At 39.6% G+C, this 24,080-nt stretch overlaps 2 protein-coding genes across 2 annotated transcripts; both read right to left on the bottom strand.

Annotated features, from left to right (window-relative positions):
- Positions 1-540: 540 nt before the first annotated feature.
- On the bottom strand, positions 541-3,302 carry LOC149002546 (uncharacterized). Its single transcript, XM_089137391.1, has 5 exons — positions 2,798-3,302; positions 2,193-2,694; positions 1,897-2,098; positions 1,287-1,772; positions 541-1,177 (listed from the first exon to the last, which is right to left on the bottom strand). Exons 1-5 carry the CDS (start codon positions 3,153-3,155, stop codon positions 731-733), a joined length of 1,995 nt encoding a protein of 664 aa, XP_088993517.1. The 5' UTR covers positions 3,156-3,302; the 3' UTR covers positions 541-730.
- Positions 3,303-17,244: 13,942 nt separating this feature from the next.
- Positions 17,245-20,103, bottom strand: LOC149002545 (uncharacterized). The gene is made up of 5 exons (XM_089137488.1): positions 19,625-20,103; positions 19,029-19,530; positions 18,735-18,936; positions 18,128-18,613; positions 17,245-18,016 (listed from the first exon to the last, which is right to left on the bottom strand). The coding sequence occupies exons 1-5, from the start codon at positions 19,980-19,982 to the stop codon at positions 17,570-17,572; spliced, it is 1,995 nt and encodes a 664-aa protein (XP_088993614.1). The 5' UTR covers positions 19,983-20,103; the 3' UTR covers positions 17,245-17,569.
- Positions 20,104-24,080: the final 3,977 nt, after the last annotated feature.

Genomic DNA, 24,080 nt, shown 5'->3' with positions numbered 1-24,080 from the left:
TTCATCATCCATTCAAACATTAGAGCCATTCTTTGAGATATGATTAAATTCTGTTGTGAAAAAGTCCATTAGATTGGACAATACTGACCGTCATACGTTGTGGAAGAGGTTTGCAGATTTGATCTATCTGTTTTTCTCTTTTGAAAGTGAGTCAAGATATCATGATTTGGTTGGATAAAACGTACTGTTTAAATTTAGACCTGAACCGGTATATAGAAAAACAAGTGTGCAATTAATCAAAGGCCTGAATTTTCACATGACATGTGGCGCCCATTCGTAGGGGCTACTGGATGGCCACTAGGAATGGTGCCACTGAGGATTTCAATCCACTTAGATAGACTTGGCATGCCTAGCGTGGGGTGTGACAAATGCCAATTCATTCCTTGCCCCCACCACTCCCCACGCCTACCCACAAAAATTTAGGACAAAAAGAAAAATGGGACACATATCTACAGAACTCAAGCAAAGAAAAATTACCTATTATGAAACTTGGTTTAATAAACAGAACACCTCATTTACCAAAAAGAAAAAAAGAACACTTCACAAGCACTAGAGTAGATAGTTGGAGAACAAAAAGAATTACAATGCAAGTAGAGTAAAAACAATATTAATGGAATTTGATTCTAAGATACATTTTTTTTTCTTCTGTAGATAGTGTTAAGGATTCTTAACACATCATATAATGCTATATTTGGAGATGCCCAAAGATGGGAAAGAGAGAGCTAACTCTCTACACCCTGAAATGCGCAAGGCTGAGATCTATGTCCTTGGGAACCCTCCTATGTGGAGGGAACTTGGGGAGGAAACTTGCAACATATTTAGCAATCTCCAAGTAGTTGGTATATTTTCCTATGAGTACTTCATTGCTGATCTTCTGATTGTCACTATGATCATCTCCACCGTAACTCGATCCGTTGTTTTTAATTTTCAATCCAGCCTTTGCTTCACTTAGAGGACTGTCTAGTGGTGCATAATCTTCCCCCAGTATGTTCTCCATGAAAGCTTTAGACTGAAATGTCCAGTTACCAGTCTTCCAATTGAAGCTGTAGAGTGGAAGGAACCGCTGACCATATTTTGCAATAAACTCTAATGCAGCTAGAATGAACTCAAACTCTTCTTTTGACATGTAGTAAGGGAAACTAACTCTAGTCCACCCAGGTTTTACACCAGTGTAACCCTATCAAAGCAAATTCAAAGTAAGATTAGTGGGAGTAAATTGAAGAAGATCATTTGCCAGATTTTTGTGAGGTTGAAAGATTAATTTATCTTAGCAGTTAAGGATTCACCTTTTGTATAGCATCACGGAAAGCTAATGAATGAGTCTCATCGACACCAAGTAGATGGTGACCATAGGGTCCAGCACAAGCACACCCAGCTCGAGCTTGGATTCCAAAAAGATCATTGAGGATCTTTGCGACAAAAGGCCCATGGAGAGGTTTATCTCTCTTGTTTCCCGACTCGGCCCACATATATAGACTGTTGCTACCTCTTCCATCTTTGCTCTGATCATAGGAGGAAGAATTGGTGGTAGAGTAAACCACGAAAGAGAGTACTGCTTGTCTTGGAGCACTCGTATTCCCTAACACCCATATGTTTTTGTTTGGAAGAAGCCTTTGCATTGCTGCATTGATGTAGACATGCTCCTGGTTTTCAATCACGCTGTATCCCATGAAATCCTTCACCCAAAAAGCCATAGCTGCTCTTATCTTCTGGATGATTGGTGGAGTTCCAGCATCTTCCCTTTCTTCCACATCTTTGTAGTACAAAGTGTGCTGCATATTGATTCAGATGAATTAATTCATACATTAGCTAATCAACAGTCCCTTCATAAAGTAATTAACTAGTCAGACAATGATAAATATAGGAATAGTCACTTAGAGTAATGAGGAGGCTTACCTCTTCACTAAAAGCATTGACAAAATCAACAGTTCCTCCTCCGCAAGTGGAAGGTGCAGAAGAACTCAACTTGTACAAGGCCTTGTGCATCAATAGGAGGCCAGGGGTTCCAGGTCCGCCAACAAACTTGTGTGGGCTCATGAATATAGCATCGTAGCCTTCTATCTCCCCAGATCTCATGTTAATCTCTGCGTAAGGACCACTGCAAGTATCAAAGTAAAATAATTTTTATCAACAATGAGATAAGAGAGTAATTGAAGAAACATCCATTATCTAGACTAATAATATATTCTAACCTTGCTGCGTAATCAAAGCAAGCAAAAGCTCCATGCTGGTGAAGAAGCTTGGCGATGGCATGTGTATCAGTGTATGTTCCAGTAACATTACTACATGCTGAGAATGATCCCAACATAGGACGCCTGAAATCCTTGTAAGACTCAAGTTGGTGACTTAGAGCTCGCATGTCTATCAACCCATCATCATCAAGCCCGATCTCTATCACCTCAGCTAGGCTGTTACGCCATGAGAGGAGGTTGGAGTGGTGCTCGTATGGTCCAACAAAGACCACCCATCTCTCCTCAGTCTGTAGGGTTGATAATATCTTATCTCTCATGGTTGAAGGCACTGCGATTCCCATCACCTCTTGCAGGCGCTTGATGGCTGCAGTGGTGCCAGAGCCACAGAATATGAGAGCATCATCTGGTCCTGCACCTAAGCAATTCTTAATGTATCTAGTGGCATCCTTGACCATCTTGGTGGTCTTGAGCCCCACGTAGCTGTCACTAGTATGCGTGTTACCTGTGGCCATGCACCCAACCAGAAAGAGGTTTAGCAACCTACATGCTTGATAGTATCAATCATCAAAAGCATCAAATGCTCTAATTCAATCAAATCAACTTACCATAAAAGGGAAGAACACTATTGTTGATATAATCTTCGATGAATCGGAGACTTCTACCGGAGGCGGTGTGGTCTGCATAGGTGAGAAGGCGTCTCCCAAAAGGAGTGTTGAATTCAACGTCGTGTCCGATCAACTGTGATCGCAACCACTCAAATTTGGTTTCTGCTGAATCATACTTAGTGACTTCCATGTCATGCATACCAAAGGACTCCGATCGACGGCTACGGGCATCATTCCTGTCCAAAATACTACTGGTGATGGATAAATTGTGGCTCATCATGGGATGTTTGTCATGTTGATGAAGGTCTGCCTTTGGATGCCAATATGTCTCTCCAACCATGGATTGTTCGTATTCCATGCTTTTTTCACAAGAAGATGGTGAATGGAGAAGAAGGTGAAGTACTGTTTACGGTTTAAGAGAAGAGCTAGCTTATTATAGAGAAAATAGAGGAAACTATGGAAGTTAAGGAGGCAAAACGGTGCTGTATCTTGGCCTATTGGGACAGAACTGAAGAGCTTATATAGGCTGTGGGAAGAGTTAAGGGAAGAAATAATCAACATGTAGAAAACTAAAAATTCATGAATACTAAAATATTTAATTGATGAATATTAATATTTCCACATGTTTCTCTTATAATAACGCGTCTTTGAAAGTCAACCCTTCATGTCTAAAAAGAAATTATATATTCTTTTATTTTATTTTTGTATTATCCCTCTTATGTATTTATATATTTTCTTTGGTTTCAAAAAAAAAAAAAAAAAAAAAAACGGGATCAGCATCCCATGAATAATATAATCAATGCATTAATGATCTGACTCTCACCCAGTCTTCATTCTCGGCTTAAACAATATTCTAAAATACCAATGGAAAACGAGAGAGGAAGTGATCAATATTTTTTTTATTAACAAAATCTGTTAGCTTGATAGAGGAACTCACATCACATGGGATTTTGTTGAAGCCGCCGGCTGACCCTTTTTCCCGTTCAAGAAATTGCTTTTACAGAGTATAGCTGATGTCCAAGTCAACTCATAGTAATGAACGATTCCAAATGAATCATACTTTTCTCGTGCAGATTCCGAAAGTAGATAACCCTGCTAATGTGGGTGATTTCCGTCTGATCAGTCTCTATAACAAGACTTACAAAATCATTTCAAAAATTCTGGTCAATAGACTGAAACACATTATGCCAAAGCTCATTTCCTTGTAGCATAATAGGTTTGTCAAAGGTAGACACATTCAGGATAATGTCCTTATCGCTCATGAGATAATGCACAAAATTCATTTGCACAAAAACCGAAAAAAGGGATTATGACTGTGAAACTAGACATGAGCAAAGCCTATGATCGCCTGAAATGGAGTTTTCTGGAACAAACTCTAGTCAGCTATGGATTCCCCCCTAGATGGATAGAATGGGTCATGAAGTGCATTTCTACCACTCAGCTTTCAGTGCTTGTTAATGGGTCCCCCCTGTCGCCCTTTAACCCATCAAGAGGTTTATGACAAGGTGATCCTTTATCATCCTACTTATTTGTTCTTTGTGCGGAAATCTTGACTTCTCACCTCTAGCTGACTATGCAAACAAAAAAACTACGAGGCATCCAGCTTTTGCCAGGAGCGGAGCGCATCTCACGTTTAGCTTTTGCTGACGATTTGATCCTGTTTGATCAAGCTACTACTGCCGAAGCCAGAATCTTCCATAGAATCATTGAGGACTATTGCTCTCACTCCAGACAACAATTGAATTTTCAAAAAACCAGAGCTCATTACAGCCCAAGCACCTCCTCGACACTCAAAAGATATCTCTCTACTCACTTTCACATCACACCTACATCGGAGCTTGACATTTACCTAGGGATACCCCTGATTCCTGGAAAACTCAAAAAGAAGCATTGTGATAGCCTTCTCAATAGAGTTAACACAAGACTTCAACACTAGCGGGCCAATCATCTATCTTATGCCGGAAAGAAGGTACTCATCCAATCCACAATTGCCGCAATGCCTACTCATTTCATGTCTTGCTTCTTACTTCAAGTCTCAGTCACACACACACTTGGTAAACTGTCTCGAGACTTTTTTTGGGCTAATGGCAGCCAAAGACACATCCACACTGTCTCGTGGGACACAATCTGTAGCTCTACCCGCAATGGTTGTCTTAATCTCAGAAAGACCGCGGATTTTAACGTCGCCCTTCTGACTCGAAAGGCATGGGAACTCCTCAACCCCACGAAATCCCTTTGGGGATGACTGATGAAACAGAAATACTTCAAGCACTGCTCTTTCTTAGAAGCAACAACACCACCCACAACCTCATGGGGATGGAAATCAATGATTAAAGCTAGGGATCTCCTACGTCAGGGTCTCTTCATCCAAATTGGTGATGGACGTCAGGCAAGCCCTTGGGACCCAAGCTGGATACCCGACCATCCACTGGATATTTGTTGTTATCCAGGCAACACACTCTCCCGAAACATGTCTGAATTTATTCACCCCAAGACGACTTCATGGGATAGGGACAAAGTCTTCGCCTGGTGGCCTTTGGAGGTGGCAACTAAGATCCTTGGCATCCCCCTCCCACTCCATTTGACCACAGATCGTTTCATATGGAAACTGCATTCCTCAGGTATGTTCACTGTGAGTTCGGCTTACCGTCAAGTATCCACCTCCCCAATCCCAACCCCTAAATTCAATTGGCTATGTTTGTGGCATATCCCACTTCCACCTCAGATTTTGTTTTTTGTATGGAAGGCCATCCATGGCAAGTTACCCACAGTAGATATATTGTGGGAGCGTGGTTGTAGTATACCCCCTCAGTGCCATATTTGTGGTTATCCCAGCACATCGGCACAACACCTCTTTACCTCTTGCCCTTTCACTCTACAATAACGGAACACTATGCAGTTAATTCAAGGGGAGACCTCCCAATTTTTCAGTTCCCATCTGCAAAAAATGGTCACCCAATCATCTTTCACCTCATCTTCCAAACAACAAGCCACTTCCACCCTAATAGCATTGTGGAGTTTGTGGGGCTATTATAATCACACTACCCATTCCTCTCAAGAACCAACTATCCAGGAAGCCTTGCAAAGAATCCAACATGCTATGGTCGCTTACTCCCCCCCTTACCCATCATCACAAGTTCGAAAACCACCACAGTTAGTCAGATGGGAACCCCCGGAGCCAGGGCATTTCAAACTCAATGTGGATGGATCCTTCTTTGAAAGGCATAAATCTGGTATCGGTGGCATAGCTCGGGATAATAACCATCATATGGTTTTCGCTTTTAGCCAAGGTATAGGTTGCCAGGACTCTCTTATCTCGGAAGCTCTTGCCATTTGCAGAGGTCTGGCTCGTGCACGGGATTTCAATCTGTCTCCCGTATGTGTGGAAAGCGACAACCAAGCGCTTGTGCTATCCTTACAAAACCCGATGTCCCGCAACAGCTGGAAAATCTCTCTCTTAATTGCTGACATTATGCAAATAGCCTCTTCTTTTACTAATTGCACTTTCATGCATATTCCCAGAGAGGCTAACTTTATGGTAGACACGTTGGCAAAAAATGTTGTGATCTCTCAGGAGAGCTGTGTATATCTACATTCCCCACCCCCCTTTTTATCATGGGTCATTCTTTTGACTCCCTTATGTGTGATCTTCCTAAAGGATTTCTGTTGAATCAGTAAAGTATCTTTCTTACCAAAAAAAAAAAGTCGATCGTCACGGTTCTGGTTTTCCAACCGCAAACGAGCTGTTTGATAGAATAAATCATAGAGAAGAGTCGTCCCAACAGCGCAAACGCTGAAGAAACAAGAGCAGAAATGTTTGATAGAATAAACCATGACTAATTGACCGAGTCGAAACAACAATGCCAGCACCACTCTTGACCGTGTATATCCCCAGCCACGGACGGATCGCCGGCCAAGGGATCGAAATAATTTATAATAACAAAGATGGACTTTCTAAGAAGCCACCAACAAAGAAAAAGAGGTGGAGATGAAGCTGATGCTATTAATCAAATCAAATTGCCTTGTCACGGTTCCTCCACCAAATAGGTTTCAGTTCCCACAAGGCTAGGCTGCGACAGCACCGGCTAGGCCAGGTTTTTCAATCTCAATCCCTGTCTTGGAATGTTCTTTGCTAAGCCTAGTTTTGTCTTGACCCAAATACATGGCCCGGGATTCTTCTCTATGACTGTGTATCTTAACGGGCTAAAGTAAGCTCATTCCCGCTCTGATTGTCCTGATTAGGCTGGGTTTATCCTTGATGGTGTTGTATGTGCCCCTTGTTGGCCTTGTCCTTATCCCTATCCCCGATTGGCCCTGATATTGTCCCTAATGGTCTTGCCCTTATCTCTAATTGGTGCTGATTATGTCCTGATTAGATCTAAATCATATATAATCATATATATAATTGATAAAACGCATAATCTAGCATATTGTTAATGTTGAACATAACCTATTATTTAGTGTGAACCATTTAATATATATAAATCTATTGGTCTAATATAATGGTATTATAGGGGTAAATGACTAACAACAAAATTTTATATTAATATTCAAAAAAAAATTATATTATTTTAGTTTAATATATGCCTGATCAATGAATAAGACTATGAAAGAAAACCTTTTTTAAGGAGTGCAAAAAGAGTTTTATAATTTTATATAGTAATAATGCATGTGCATACACATGTATGATGCGTTTCCGAGTATAATGGAGAGGAGAAAGTTGATGGTCTTGACGCACAATTTGATTAGTTCCCTGAGTATAATTTTTTTATTTATTTTTAGGCATCTCGAGTAAAGATAGTAAATTCTTAAAACAAACAGACTCTTCTTAGCTGATGATCTCGGCAAATGATTTGGTTGTTGTGCCATGCTTCAAATGGAAAGGAGAAAGTTGCAAGAGAGCATGAGGAGGGGTGTGTAAGGTCAAGATGAAAGGCTTAGCAAGATAAGCTGGATAAGGATGTTAATTTGCAACCCTTATGAAGTTGCAGAATAGCCATGTGCAAACCCCAGATTGAATTCAAACTATAAAACAAGCAAATTGATTTGGTCTGCTTATGGCTACAAAATTCAAACTGCACTGGACAACAACTGACCAAATACTAATTGGAGTCAATTGATAGTTTTTGTGATGCTCAATATTTTGTACCATTAAGTAATATTATTTACATGTTGACAGGTACACCACACTCAATGTGGTGAGGAAGTCTTGATTGATTATGTGCATTTTGCTTAATCAATGTATTATTTACTATAAAGTGTATATTTAATTGAATGTGCATGTGATAAATGATTTAATCTTGGTTCATTTGGTTATAGCAAATTATTGTTAAAATTAATAGCATTTAATATAACATATAACATCATCATCATCTTATGAGTTGATTTGAATCTAGATATGTGCAATTGGGCATGTTATCTAATTCTAATATCATATTGTTGAGGTTTATATATGGTATGAGTTAAGTCATGGGTTGAACTACAAGTCTGATTCATTCTTGGTTTAGTTGAAGGATGTTTGAAGTTTAAGTGTAATATATGATGAGAACCAGGGGTATAAGAGGAAGAAAAAGAGTTCGGGAAAGCTTGCATTAAAAGTTATTGGTCAAAAGTGATAATGGAGAAAGAATCTTGGAGGATATAATTGAAAATATGATAAGTAACCATACAATTATAAAATTGCCATAATTTTCGTTCAAACCAAATGGTTTAAGATTTCATTTTAATATGCAAGGTTCGACATGTCGGCCGGTGTCGCCGTGTCGGACCCTGGTGACACGGCGACTCGGGCGACATGTCGCCAAAAGTCGGGCGACATACTTGTGTTTGAGATTTGCAAATTTGTAACCCATTATTTTATAAAAAGGAAATTTTCATTTCAGTATACTGAGTGGTGTGTCAGTGGCATTAAATGCCTTATACCTTTAATTTATATTTTATTAAAAAAAAAAAAAAAGATCGTGGCAACAAAACAAGCAACAATCAATCACTTTTCAACTTTTACCAAAAAAATCTATTTTTTAACGCCATCATCTTCTTCCAAGAACTCAGATTCAAAAGCCAAAAGAGAGAAATACAGAGACCCAGAGCGAGAAAATCGAAGAGAGCTGCCTTGGCCCTGGAGTGGAGTGGAGTGAAATCTGTGTTGATGTTGGAAGTCTGGGTGCAAGAGATTTGGGCGTCGTCGTCGTCGACTTGGGTGCCAAGATATATCACCCAAGGCATCAAGAGTTCAAGACTCGCATTCAGTGTTCATCACGGTCTTGCCGGCAGTTTTCTGCTCACCTTGGCCGGTATAACCTTGACCATCACCATCATCGGTTTAGCTTTGACAACACCATTGTTTGTGATCTTCACCCTGCGGCGTTCGTCATCGGAATAGTGCTGATGGGGTTTCTTGTTTCGGGTGTATTTGGGCTCACGGCCGTTTCTGACTTTCTTCTCTATCGTGGATCTTCTATTTCTTGCGTGGGACGGTGACGATAACCACCGGCATACCTCATCAAGCGCAGAGCTGCAGAGCATGCAGAGGTGACATGTCGACTTTTTCGACCATTGGCGATATATCGCCGACTTAATGTAAATTCGATGTCGCCGGGGGGTTTCATGTCGCCCCCCAGCGACACCTCGAAATTTCGACCTGTGTCGGCGATTTATCGCCGACACAAGGTACCATGGTAATATGTAATGAGAACTAACGGCACAATAAAAAATAAAAATAAAAATAAAGAAGAAAAGAGAGAGTTTGATAAGGATTGCTTTAAATTCCATTGGTTTAGAGGTGTGGTGGAAGAGAAATCATATAGGGATAAAACTCGAAAAATGTAAGGAAGTGGAAAATTACATACCTTGCCATTTGAAATTTTTGAGAGACCAAGTGATATGGGAAAAATATCGTTGAACCAGGTCCACCTGTGGTTCAACCCTCGACCCCGGTCAGGGACGAACCGACCGATTCAGACTCGAATCAACCGGGTTCAGAGATAGTGTGTTCAGGAAGAAACATTGGCTATCAGTAGATATACACAAATCCGAGATTCCTGGGACGTATAACTGGTTAAAGTGACGGTTATCAACTCTCGCGGAACGGAAGATCGTGCCAGCTTGGATAACGGCCACGACCATAGCATCAAGATCGTCCGATTAGAGGAAGTTATCTGTTACCCCACTAATGGGTCTAATCGTCTGTATCTGACGGTCATCAAAAGAAGGCACATACGAATTCAACGAGTGAGATTGAAAGGTAAACTCTATATAAGACATCAAATCGTATTCCCAATTATCGTATTCTTACTTTCGCTCTGCATCTAGTCAAAGCTTTTGTGATTAGTTCATCAACTGACTTAGCCATCGAAGGTGGACTCCCGACCCCCTCGGTCAGGCCACATCTGATGATTGTTTTGCAGGTCATTCTTACGTGATCTAAGGGCTGAGCAGATTTTGGATGCATCACTAAGTAAGAGAGTTAAGCTCATTTGGAGAGCTTTTGTTTGCAAAGGAGGAGAATAAAAGAGTTGAAGATTGATGAAGAACCATGTTTTGAAGGTTTGAAGAAGGATTCAAGTGTTGGAGGGCGAATTAAGTGATTTGAAATCTTCTATCCAAGTACATGATTTTCTGTTTTTAACTTTGTTAATTTTATATGAAATGAAGATTTATCGTTTGTTCTTGGGGGTAAGAACAAACTTTGAGGCGACAAAGGTTGTTATGTTTGGGAGGGAGTGGTCAAAACATATGAAAATACAGAGATTGTCAATTGAAATAGACTTAGCTGCTGTTGTGGTGACTTTAGAACAAAAATCCCTCCCCTAGAATGCAAAATGTTTTGAAGAACTAATGAACTAGAAGTTGAAAGAGGAACATTACCAGCATTAGCAATAGGAAGAGAGGTGGCATTGCCAATCAAGACTTGACTGCCTGGATATGGTAGAATAGCATGCATAGAATCTAGATCTGAGGCGGTCATGTGATGAGTGGCACCCGAATCAAGGTAGCAGGTCAAATCTCCAAAGGTGGAAGGTGCATATGCAGAGAAATTTGTTGCAATGGAAGCACTCTAAAAGCTTGATATGTCTTTGACGACAGTCCAATGGATTATGTCCTTATTGATTACTGATACGGGGAAAATATGAAGGAACTAGGTTCAAATTCGGTTCAACCGTTGACTCCGGTCGGAAACGATCCGACCGTTTAAGGTTCAAGCGAATCGGGTTTGAAGATAGCGTGCTAAGGAAGAAACCTTGCACGATCAGCAAGCAAGCACAAGTCCAGGATTCTCGGGATGGATAACCCATTAGGAGACGGTTATCAGCACTCACGGAAGCTGACAATCGTGCAAACTTGGATAACTGCCACACCCCCAGCAAAAGATCGTGTGATCAAGGGAAGTTGTCCATCACCCCACTAATGGGTCTAACCATCGTGATCCGACAGTCACCAGACGAAGCCTCGAACGAGTTCAACGGACAGGATTAGAAGGTACACGCTATATAAGTCATAACCTACGTACGAAGAAGGTAACTGAATCGTATTCCCAGTAATCATATTCATACTTTAGCTCTGCGATTAGCCAGAGCCTTTGTGATTAGTTCATTAATTGAATTAGCCTTCGAAGGTGGACTCCTGACCCCCATGGTCGGGCCACATCTGACGATTGTTTTGCAGGTCATTCATCAGTGATCTAAGGGCTGAGCAGATTTTGGTTGCATCATTTGGCGCCGTCTGTGGGAAACGCTTCAAAAAGTCATGGTTACCAGGTCAGCAGCAGCAACTGCGGCGGCTCAGCAAGAGTCTAGCATTCGACTTCCAGAAGGGAACACTCCAGAAGATACCCCTGAAGAAAATCATGCTTGTGAAGTACGGGAAGATGGAGGATTGGGCGGTAATGAACGTTTGAACCCCCCAAATCCTCTCCAACAGCAGTTGGATCAAATGCAACTCCAGTTTTTGGAGATGAACCAGACACTTCGTACACTGGTCAGACAAGTGGTGGCTCCCCAGCCTCCTGACCAACATGAGGCTATAAGGCGTGCGGGAGAAGCAGAGACGCTTATACCGCCACTGCGAGGGGATTCCCCATAAGGAGATAGGCAACCGGTAGGAGACCAAAATTATGGCTTGAACTTGCGGGGTGATTCTCGAGGGCGAAGTAGAGAATTGAAAACTGGAGATTTACCCAAAAGGGGCGATTGGCATGAACGACCGCAAGTGAGCCGAACCCAGTCAGTAACGAGGTCAGGTCGAGGAGTACGCACTCATTCGCCAACCTCTAAACGTTCGGGACAGGAAAACATTCGGATCAGTGGTGGACGTTCGGTCCACATTGGTCAAGAGCTTGTTGATATCAATCAGAGGCTAGGACAACTTTCTTGAGGGAGGATGACTAATGACATCTATTCGGTCATCAGAAAGACCCCATTCGTTGAGGCTATAATTGGATTTGAGTTTCCTCACAATTTCTGGCTCCCAACTTTCTCTTCATTCGATGGTTCGGGAGATCCCATTGCCCATATCAGTTATTACCGATAAATTTTCGTGCCAATTCTTCCCGAATGAAGATTTGAGAACCACTTCTATACCTACAAGAGTCCTAAAACATTGATGAACAAGGACTCTACCTATATATTAGAAGCCATGCACACAACTTAAAACATAGTTGAAAACATCTAAAACTCTCCCGTGAACGTAGGTTGAATTCAACTGAACCACGTAAAATCTCTCTCACGATTCTAGCAGTTACCATTCAAAGTTGTGGTGGTGGCTGAGATGAATAAGCCATTATAGAGAAGACAACATAGTTAAGGCTGATACCATGTTAAGATTGAGTGGATATGGATCAGATAGATTTATGTGAAAGGATACAAGATATTTAGTTTCCGGTGATTGTTAACCTATTTGAAGGGGCCTTCGCACTATATTTGGAAAAGATAGCCAAAGAGACAGGAGCCTCACCGGACGGTGTGATATACAGCTTGGAGGTCGGTGAATCGCCTGAACCTTTTCCTTTTTGGGTAAAACGTACAGTGAAATAATACAGCAAGGGAATTCAGTGGGTTAGTAAGGATAATTAGGTCACTTCGGTGGGTAAATAATGGTATTTATGGCTGGGTCGACTCTTTCTCAAACAGTTCATCTGCATTTGGAAAACCATAATCCTAAAGATCGACTTTATCGTTGATCATTACCAAGACTTGACTTGGACAATTAATATACTTCGTAAAACCAATTTCTTGAACAGAAAAAAGAAGGTCAGCTGTGTTCCAACAAAATCCAATGTGATGTGAGTTCCTTAATCAACCTAACGGACTTTATCAATATTGACCGCTTCCTCTCGTTTCTCCATCGATTTTTTCAAATGTTGTTTAAGCCGAGAAGGAAGAATGGGTGAGAGTGAGATTGAATGGTTAACATCATACCATTGCATTGATTAAATTATCAATGACATGAGTCATGCTGATCTTGCCTGGGTTTATTGTGATGATACTTACCTATCAAGAGAAAAAGTAAAATAGGGAATTCAACCATCACAGATTCAGAAAAAAATTATTTCTACCACAACTCAAACACAAGCCTGTGATGGAATTAAGGTGACGCTAGAAGTTAGAACTGGAAGTTGGCGGTAAAAGGAGTTGTCAATTTCTATTTAGAAATGAAGGGTTGATTTTCAAAGACGCGTTCTCAGAGAAACAAGTGGGACTATTAATATTCTTCATGAATTTTTACTTTTCTAGAGTTGATTATTTCTTCTCTTAACACCTCTTCCCACAGCCTATATAAACCCATTTCAGTTCTGTCCCAGGAGGCCAAGACACAGAATCGTTTGTTTCCTTATCTTCCTCTATTTTCTGTAAAATAAGCTAGCTTTTCTTTTAAACAGTGAACAGTGCTCCACATTCTTCTCCATTCACCATATCATTGTGAAAAAAGCATGGACATCGAACAAGCAATGGCTGGAAAGACCTATTGGCATCCAAAGGCAGACCTTCATTACCATGATAAACATCTTACGATGACCAACAGCTTGTCCGTGAGAAGCAGCATTGTGGACTTTGATGATGCCCATATCCATCGATTGGAGTACTTTGGCATGCATGAGATGGGAGTAACCAAAAATGATACTGCAGAGACCAAATTCGAATGGTAATTTGTTAAAATTGGTTGACTAGGCCTAGCAATCGATCAATTGATGTCAGAAATTGGGGAAAACATTGGGAGTTTTCTAGATCTAAAACCAAATGCATGTTCTCTGTACCTAGGAGAGTCTATTAAAGTATTAAAACTATGATTACATCAGTAAATAAGCCCAGTTGGGATTTCACCCAACGGAAGTGCAAAATGGAATCTTAGATACGGGATTGGATTAGAAGCTAATATAAGGGAAATTGTACCGTGTACATTATAATTTGGGATTGGGACAGGAGAAAAGTTCTTGAATCCGAAAGTGGAACATCATTTGCATTGAGCCAAACACTAAGGCAAGGTAAGGCGAATTTGGATGCTAGTTTTAGGAATGAGAATGCATCCAATTTACAATTTCTGGCCCTTGTATGTTGTTGCATGTTTGAATGCTATATTATAGTAGGTCATGCATTCATGGGGTGCATACAAGTGCTGGTTGTGATATGGCTCATTTATGCATTTTGACTTACTTAACTTATGTCTTATGGTTCATTGAATGGAAATGACATGTGGTATAAAATGACATTTAAATGATATATAGGGGGTTGTGGCTACGGCCATTGCCTCCAACTACGCATGCATCTACACATGTTCATACATCATATTATATCCATTTATCCATACAGATGCATTGGTTAGGACAAACCCTAAGAGCTACGACCCTATCAATGGGGGTACTGAGGTTGATAACCTATATTGTCAACTAGTGGTATCATTGGGTGCCCAAAAGATAGAGGGAAAGCCGTGAGGCGATACCAAGTTCACTAGTGTACCGTTAATGTCATGCCAATAGTAGGTAAGTCTTGAGGTATGGCATAGGGTTGTAAGGGGTACTCATCCAACTGTAGTGGTGTCTTGAGGATCAATACTCTTAGAATTGTGGGGGGATACTAAACCAACAGGAGTGGGTGCTTGAGGAATTGTATTGCTTAACCATGGATAGCACTACAAGGAGAAGACCTTGGATTTGGCTAGGCAAATCCCTAGCATGCACAAGTCCTATAAAAAGGGTCATGCATTTTACTTTTAGAGGATGGAAAGGATAATGAAAACTTGTGGATAAATTGATGAGTGATATGGGGCCAAGAGACTCATAAACCATGGTCATGGTACAGAGTGTGACCCTTGCCTCAAACACCCTATCATTGAGTGAATGATAAGGATGACTGTGGCCCTCCTATAGAGGATTGGTACTGTGCTTAATACATGGTATAGCAGTTAGAGACTAGCATATGGATAAATGTATTTGTTTGGCATTTATAGGGTTGCATATCATGCATTACAAATGTGATTGTTTCCCCTCATGAGTTCGATGGTAATCATTCTACGAGAAATCTCTTCTTTTAAATGATGCTACAGGTATGGAGATGGTGATGATACAAAAGATGCCCCTGTCTGAGGAGATGGGTAATGCGGAGGTGTGGAAGCCGTTTAAGCCATTACTTGATGCTTTATGTTGCTGTTATACAGGTTTCTATGCCTCACACATCTCATAGGGGGTTGAAATATTACACTCCATTTTCCTCATAACTGGTAATATAAACATGTTTGGAGTATTAAAGAATCAGCATATCAAATTGTATAACATATATCATACAGATGTTATATTATAATATGTATATTATCATCATTTATTAATTTCAATATTTATTATTAATAATTTCATTTTATTTAATGTATTTTATATTAGTTTTATATAAATATATTAAATTCATATTTAATTTATATAAATATAAATTATTTATTTATTGTTATAGATAAAGTCTATAGAGAATTGGTGAAATTACACTTAGACTCCCTGTATTTGTAATCAATTACATCCACTACCCTTGAAAATTATAGATGTTCCCCTACTGTTAAAAATTGAAAACTATAAATAGACAACTCTCCTGAAATAGTAAGGGAGCATTTGTAATTGATTTTTTTTAGTGGTAATAGATGTAATTGATTGCAAACACAGGGTCTATATGTTGCCCTAAAAATTTTATTTACATATATTATTATTATCATGCATATATTATCATATCTTTTGCATTATGGTGTGAATATTACCCTATTCTAAATTATGCTTAATTATGTATTAGTGGTCCAATGAGGGATCTATATCACGGGACTCTAGGTTACTTAGGTAGGGGTTTAACTCTTCTGCAGCATGTAAAGGAGCAGCCATCCAGCTGCCGGCCTACCAAACAATGCCATGTGTTTCACAACAGATTCTGACCATTGAATAGTTTAACTACTCAATATGTTGTTAAACCAAATCGAATTGATGAGGTTCATTGATAAAGCTAAACCGTCAAGCTGAATCACTGATTTGCACTCACCCTTGACTCACAACTCCTCTTCCCATATAGTCACCATCGCCGGCCCGAGTCGTTACATTTAGTCCCCGGGCCGGAGTCGACAAAGACTTCGGCGAACAAATCCTCAAGGCCTTTCTCGATCTTCTTCTATACTCTTTTTATTTTAATTGATAGGTAATTTGCATTACACAGGCTGAACAAGGTTAACGCCAGAAGAAGAGGAACAGAGAGCAATTGCAGAAAAATGCTTCTATTTGCATCCTTTTTCTCACACTACTACTCCAAGAAGCTCTGAACATGAGTTGCTTCCTCTGTATTCTCCCAAGGACTACTTCCACTTCTTGTTCTACTCCTCCTCCTTCTCCTTAGATCCCAGTGACAATGGATTCTATTTTGAATTTATCAGAATTAAGTTTCTATTACATTAATAATCCATGGGGATTTTAATCTATGATCTTCTTCACTTTTTTGAGTATTCCATTGATGTTCTTCAATAATCCATTATTGCAAATTTGCAATTGCAGAGTGCAGAGCCATTTAAAACCATTATATTCATCATCCATTCAAACATTAGAGCCATTCTTTGAGATATGATTAAATTTTGTTGTGAAAAAGTCCATTAGATTGGACAATACTTACCGTCATACGACTGTGACGTTGTGGAAGAGGTTTGTAGATTTGATCTATCTGTTTTTCTCTTTTGAAAGTGAGTCAAGATATCATGATTTGGTTGGATAAAACATACCGTTTAAATTTAGACCTGAACCGGTTTATAGAAAAACAAGTGTGCAATTAATCAACAGCCTGAATTTTTTACATGACATGTGGCGCTCATCTGTAGCGGCTGCTGGATGGCCACTAGGAATGGTGCCACTCAGCATTTTAATCCACTAATTAGGTAGACTTGGCGCACCTAGCGTGGGGTGTGACAAATGCCAATTCATTCCTTGCCCCCACCACTCCCCCACGCCTACCCACAAAAATTTTAGGACAAAAAGAAAAATGGGACACATATCTACAGAACTCAAGCAAAGAAAAATTACCTATTATGAAACTTGGTTTAATAAACAGAACACTTCGTTTACCCAAAAAAAAATAGAACACTTCATAGTACTAGAGTTGTTAGTTGGGGAACAAAAAGAATTTACAATGCAAGTAGAGTAAAAACAATATTAATGGAATTTGATTCTAAGATACATTTTTATTCTGTAGATAGTGTCAAGGATTCTTAACACATCATATAATGCTATATTTGGAGATGCTCAAAGATGGGAAAGAGAGAGCTAACTCTCTACACCCTGAAATGCGCAAGGCTGAGATCTATGTCCTTTGGAACCCGCCTATGTGGAGGGAACTTGGGGAGGAAACTTGCAACATATTTAGCAATCTCCAAGTAGTTGGTATATTTGCCTATGAGTACTTCATTGCTGATCTTCTGATTGTCACTATGATCATCTCCACCGTAACTCGATCCGTTGTTTTTAATTTTCAATCCAGCCTTTGCTTCACTTAGAGGACTGTCTAGTGGTGCATAATCTTCCCCCAGTATGTTCTCCATGAAAGCTTTAGACTGAAATGTCCAGTTACCAGTCTTCCAATTGAAGCTGTAGAGTGGAAGGAACCGCTGACCATATTTTGCAATAAACTCTAATGCAGCTAGAATGAACTCAAACTCTTCTTTTGACATGTAGTAAGGGAAACTAACTCTAGTCCACCCAGGTTTTACACCAGTGTAACCCTATCAAAGCAAATTCAAAGATAAGATTAGTCGGAGTAAATTTAAGATGATCATTTGCCAGATTTTTGTGAGGTTGAAAGAAAAAATTTATCTTAGCAGTTAAGGATTCACCTTTTGTATAGCATCACGGAAAGCTAGTGAATGAGTCTCATCGACACCAAGTAGATGGTGACCATAGGGTCCAGCACAAGCACACCCAGCTCGAGCTTGGATTCCAAAAAGATCATTGAGGATCTTTGCAACGAAAGGCCCATGGAGAGGTTTATCTCTCTTGTTTCCCGACTCGGCCCACATATATAGACTGTCGCTACCTCTTCCATCTTTGCTCTGATCATAGGAAGAAGAATTGGTGGTAGAGTAAACCACGAAAGAGAGTACTGCTTGTCTTGGAGCACTCGTATTCCCTAACACCCATATGTTTTTGTTTGGAAGAAGCCTTTGCATTGCTGCATTGATGTAGACATGCTCCTGGTTTTCAATCACGCTATATCCCATGAAATCCTTCACCCAAAAAGCCATAGCTGCTCTTATCTTCTGGATGATTGGTGGAGTTCCAGCATCTTCCCTTTCTTCTACATCTTTGTAGTACAAAGTGTGCTGCATATTGATTCAGATGAATTAATTCATATGTTAGCTAATAAGTCCCTTCATAAAGTAATTAACTAGTCAGACAATGATAAATATAGGAATAATCACTTAGAGTAATGAGGAGGCTTACCTCTTCACTAAAAGCATTGACAAAATCAACAGTTCCTCCTCCGCAAGTGGAAGGTGCAGAAGAACTCAACTTGTACAAGGCCTTGTGCATCAATAGGAGGCCAGGGGTTCCAGGTCCACCAACAAACTTGTGTGGGCTCATGAATATAGCATCGTAGCCTTCTATCTCCCCAGATCTCATGTTAATCTCTGCGTAAGGACCACTGCAAGTATCAAAGTAAATAATTTTTGTCAACAAGGAGATAAGAGAGAGTAATTGAAGAAACAGCCATTAGCTAGACTAATATATTCTAACCTTGCTGCGTAATCAAAGCAAGCAAAAGCTCCATGCTGGTGAAGAAGCTTGGCGATGGCATGTGTATCAGTGTATGTTCCAGTAACATTACTACATGCTGAGAATGATCCCAACATAGGACGTCTGGAATCCTTGTAAGACTCAAGTTGGTGACTTAGAGCTCGCATGTCTATCAAGCCATCATCATCAAGCCCGATCTCTATCACCTCAGCTAGGCTGTTACGCCATGAGAGGAGGTTGGAGTGGTGCTCGTATGGTCCAACAAAGACCACCCATCTCTCCTCAGTCTGTAGGGTTGATAATATCTTATCTCTCATGGTTGAAGGCACTGCGATTCCCATCACCTCTTGCAGGCGCTTGATGGCTGCAGTGGTGCCAGAGCCACAGAATATGAGAGCATCATCTGGTCCTGCGCCTAAGCAATTCTTAATGTATCTAGTGGCATCCTTGACCATCTTGGTGGTCTTGAGCCCCACGTAGCTGTCACTAGTATGCGTGTTACCTGTGGCCATGCACCCAACCAGAAAGAGGTTTAGCAACCTACATGCTTGATAGTATCAATCATCAAATGCTCTAATTCAGTCAAATCAACTTACCATAAAAGGGAAGAACACTATTGTTGATATAATCTTCGATGAATCGGAGACTTCTACCGGAGGCGGTGTGGTCTGCATAGGTGAGAAGGCGTCTCCCAAAAGGAGTGTTGAATTCAACGTCGTGTCCGATCAACTGTGATCGTAACCACTCAAATTTGGTTTCTGCTGAATCATACTTAGTGACTTCCATGTCATGCATACCAAAGGACTCCGATCGACGGCTACGGGCATCATTCCTGTCCAAAATACTACTGCTGATGGATAAATTGTGGCTCATCATGGGATGTTTGTCATGTTGATGAAGGTCTGCCTTTGGATGCCAATATGTCTCTTCAACCAAGGATTGTTCGTATTCCATGCTTTTTTCACAAGAAGATGGTGAATGGAGAAGAAGGTGAAGTACTGTTTACGGTTTAAGAGTAGAGCTAGCTTATTATAGAGAAAATAGAGGAAACTATGGAAGTTAAGGAGGCAAAACGATGTTGTACCTTGGTCTTTTGGGACAGAACTGAGGAGCTTATATAGGATGTGGGAAGAGTAAAGGGAAGAAATAATCAACATGTAGATAATTAAAAATTCATGAATACTGAAGTATTTAATTGATGAATATTAATATTTCCACCTGTTTCTCATATAACGCGTCTTTGAAAGTCAACCCTTCATTTCTGTAAAGAAATTCAGAACTCCTTTTACCGCCAACTTTCAGTTCTCTTTCTTTCCTTCATTGATCTGACTAATATAATCAATGCCTTAATGATCTGACTCTCACCCAGTCTTCGTTCTCGGCTTAAACAATATTCTAAAATATCAATGGAAAACGAGAGAGGAAGTGGTCAATATTTTTTTTATTAACAAAATCCGTTGCTTGATTGAGGAACTCACCTCACATGGGATTTTACAGAGTATAGCAGATGTCCAAGTCAACTCATAGTAATGAACGATGAAGTCGATCGTCAGGGTTCTGGTTTTCCAACCGCAGACGAGCTGTTTGATAGAATAAATCACAGAGAAGACTCGACCCAGCGGCGCAGACGCTGAAGAAACAAGAGCAGAAATGTTTGATAGAGTAAATCATGAAGAATTGACCTAGTCGAAACAACAATGCCACCACCACTCTTGACCCGTGTATATCCCCAGCCACGGACGGATCGCCGGCCAAGGGATCAAAATAATCTATAATAACAAAGATGGACTTTTTAATCAAATTAAAGAAAAAGAAGTGGAGATGAAGTTGACGCCATTAATCAAATCAAATTGGCTTGTCACGGTTACTCCACAAAATAGGTTTCAGTTCCCACAAGCCTAGGCTGCAACAGCGACCGGCTGGGCCAGGTTTTTCAATCTCAATCCCTGTCTTGGAATGTTCTTTGCTCAGCCTAGTTTTGTCTTGACCCAAATACAGGATCTAGGATTCTTCTCTATGACCATGTATATTGACAGGTTAAAGTAAGCTCATTCCCACTCTGATTGTCCCTGATTAGGCTGGGTCTATCCTTGATGGTGTTGTATGTGCCCCTTGTTGGCCTTGTCCTTATCCCTATCCCCGATTGGCCCTGATATTGTCCCTAATGGTCTTGCCCTTATCTCTGATTGGCGCTGGCTATGTCTTGATTAAATCTAAATCATAAATAATCATATATATAATCGAGAAATGCATCTAGCATATTGTTAATGTTGAAGATAACCTATTATTTTAGTGTGAACCATTTGATATATATAAATCTATTGGTCTAATATAACAGTATTGTAAGGCTGAATGATTAACAACAAAATTTTATATTAATATTGAAAAAAAATTATATTATTTTAGTTTAATATATTGCCTGATCAATGAATAAGACAATGAAAGAAAACCTTTTTTAAGGAGTGCAAAAAGAGTTTTACAATTTTATACAGTAATGATGCATGTGCATACGCATGTGTGATGTGTTTCCAAGTGTAATGGAGAGGAGAAAGTTGATGGTCTCGAAGCACGATTTGATGAGTTCTCGAGTATAATTTTTTATTTATTTTTAGGCATCTCGAGTAGAGATAGTAAATTCTTAAAACAAGCAAACCCTTCTTAGCTGATGATCTCAGCGCATGATTTGGTTGTTGTGCCATACTTCAAATGGAGAGGAGAAAGTTGCAAGAGAGCATGAGGACGGGGTGTGTAAGATCAGGATAAAAAGCTTAGCAAGATAAGCTGGATAGAAGAGAGCACCTTTGACAGAATAGCCCTGTGCAAACCCCAGATTGACTTCAAACTATAAAACAAGCGAATTGATTTGGTTTGCTTCTGGCTACAAAATTCAAACTGCACTGGACAGCAACTGGCAAAATATTAATTGGAGTCAATTGATAGTTTTTGTGATGCTCAATATTTTGTACCATTAAGTAATACTATGTACATGTTGACAGGTACACCACACTCAATGTGGTGAGGAAGTCTTGATTGATTATGTGCATTTTGCTTAATCAATGTATTATTTACTATAAAGTGTATATTTAATTGAATGTGCATGTGATAAATGATTTAATCTTGGTTCATGTGGTTATAGCAAATTATTGTTAAATTAATAGTATTTAATATAACATATATCATCATCATCTTATGAGTTGATTTTAATCTAGATATGGGCAATTGGGCATGTTATCTAATTCTAATGTCATATTGTTGAGGTTTATATATCGTATGAGTTAAGTCATGGGTTGAACTACAAGTCTGATTCATTCTTGGTTCAATTTAAGGATGTTTGAAGTTTAAGTGTAATATATGATGAGAACCAAGGGTTAAGAGGAAGAAAAAGAGTTGGGTAAAGCTTGCATTACAAGTTATTGGTCAAAAGTGATAGTGGAGAAAGAATCTTGCAGGATATAATTGAAAATATGATAAGTAACCGTACAATTATAAAATTGCCATAATTTTCGTTCAAACCAAATGGTTTTAAGATTTCATTGTAATATGTAATGAGAACTCACGGCACAATAAATAAAATAAAAATAATAAAAAAGAGTTTGATCAGGATTGCTTTAAATTCCATTGGTTTAGAGGTGTGGTGGAAGAGAAATCATATAGGGATAAAACTGGAAAAAATGTAAGGAAGTGGAAATTATATACCTTGCCATTTGAAATTTTTTGAAACACTAAGAGAGTTAAGTTCATTCGGAGAGCTTTTGTTTGCAAAGGATGAGAATAAAAGAGTTGAAGATTGAAGAAGAACCATGGGGTTTTGAAGGTTTGAAGAACGAGTCAAGTGTTGGAGGGTGAATTCCGTTTTGATCTCATACTTTGATGAAATTTCTTAATCCTAATCTAGGTGATCTTTGAGGTCTTCTCGAGTGGTTATTTAAGAGATATAATACGCTTTTCTGTGATATTTCTGCAAAGACATGTAAAGTTGCAATTGCATGTATGACTGGATTTATGATATGATGACTTGACTTCTTTTCTAAGCATGATCGTAATTTTACTACTTGTTGTGGTTGCTATTGTACACGTTCAGATATAAGTATATTATCATGTATTATGATTTGAGCATTGTATCATTTTGTTTATGTGGAAGATGTATTGTGTGAGTGATTATGACTAAGGATTATCCATGTTGGGTACTTCTAGCTTGGGATATCAAGGGCTGTGGTATGAGACAATGTCCTCTGATGCTCCTAGCACCTTCATAATTGTTGTCCCACATACCTAGGAGGTCTAAAGTGCATGATTACGTACCCCCCCATGCTACTTCCCTTTTGGCAGGGGTATTGAAGCCGAATGACTTGTGATGACAATGACTTGTGTCACACCCCACCGAGCCAGATTTGATCATACCTTAATACCTGTGGGGGTGATACACCGCAAGACTTAGGTTCAGTGACAACTCCATACAACATGATATAATATAATTAAAAGGACAAGAATAATCAAGTTCAAGTACTAAATACCAAAATCTGAATTACCGATTACAATCATTCAAGGTTTAAAATCCAAAAGACATAAATATCAGAGTTTAATAGGAAAGAGAATAGTTTGTTCACAGCGGAAAGTTTCTAAGGAAGACTCTAATGGAAGGCAACTCCATAAGAACAATCCTGACACAAGCATGACGCATCATGTGCATCCACATCTTCTCCGATCACACTCTCATGGAAATCTCCCGCCAATGGATCCTCCATGGGAGTGGGGTCCTCATAACCTAAAGAGAAGTCTAAAAATATACACAAATAAAGGAGTGAGTTCATAGAACTCAATGAGGTTAACTAACATCTATGCCATGCATTCATCCATCATAAACATATGATAAGCATGTGATTAATAATATAACTAAAATGATGTATGATTATGATATGATGTTCCTAACTCTATCATATAGTCTCTATGGTATACACGCTTTAAGTATAAACACCAATCTTCTTTGGGCGGTCTCAGTCACTCTCCCTCAACAAGAGACGTCTATTGGGTTCTCCGCGGTTGTTGGGTAAA

This window comes from Hakea prostrata, chromosome 10 (assembly GCF_041222555.1).
Source record: "Hakea prostrata isolate BN-2017 chromosome 10, UWA_Hpros_2, whole genome shotgun sequence".
In the NCBI taxonomy this organism is placed as follows: domain Eukaryota; kingdom Viridiplantae; phylum Streptophyta; class Magnoliopsida; order Proteales; family Proteaceae; genus Hakea; species Hakea prostrata.
Note: the sequence above shows the minus strand (reverse complement) of the source record. Positions and strands in the feature narration are given on the sequence as shown.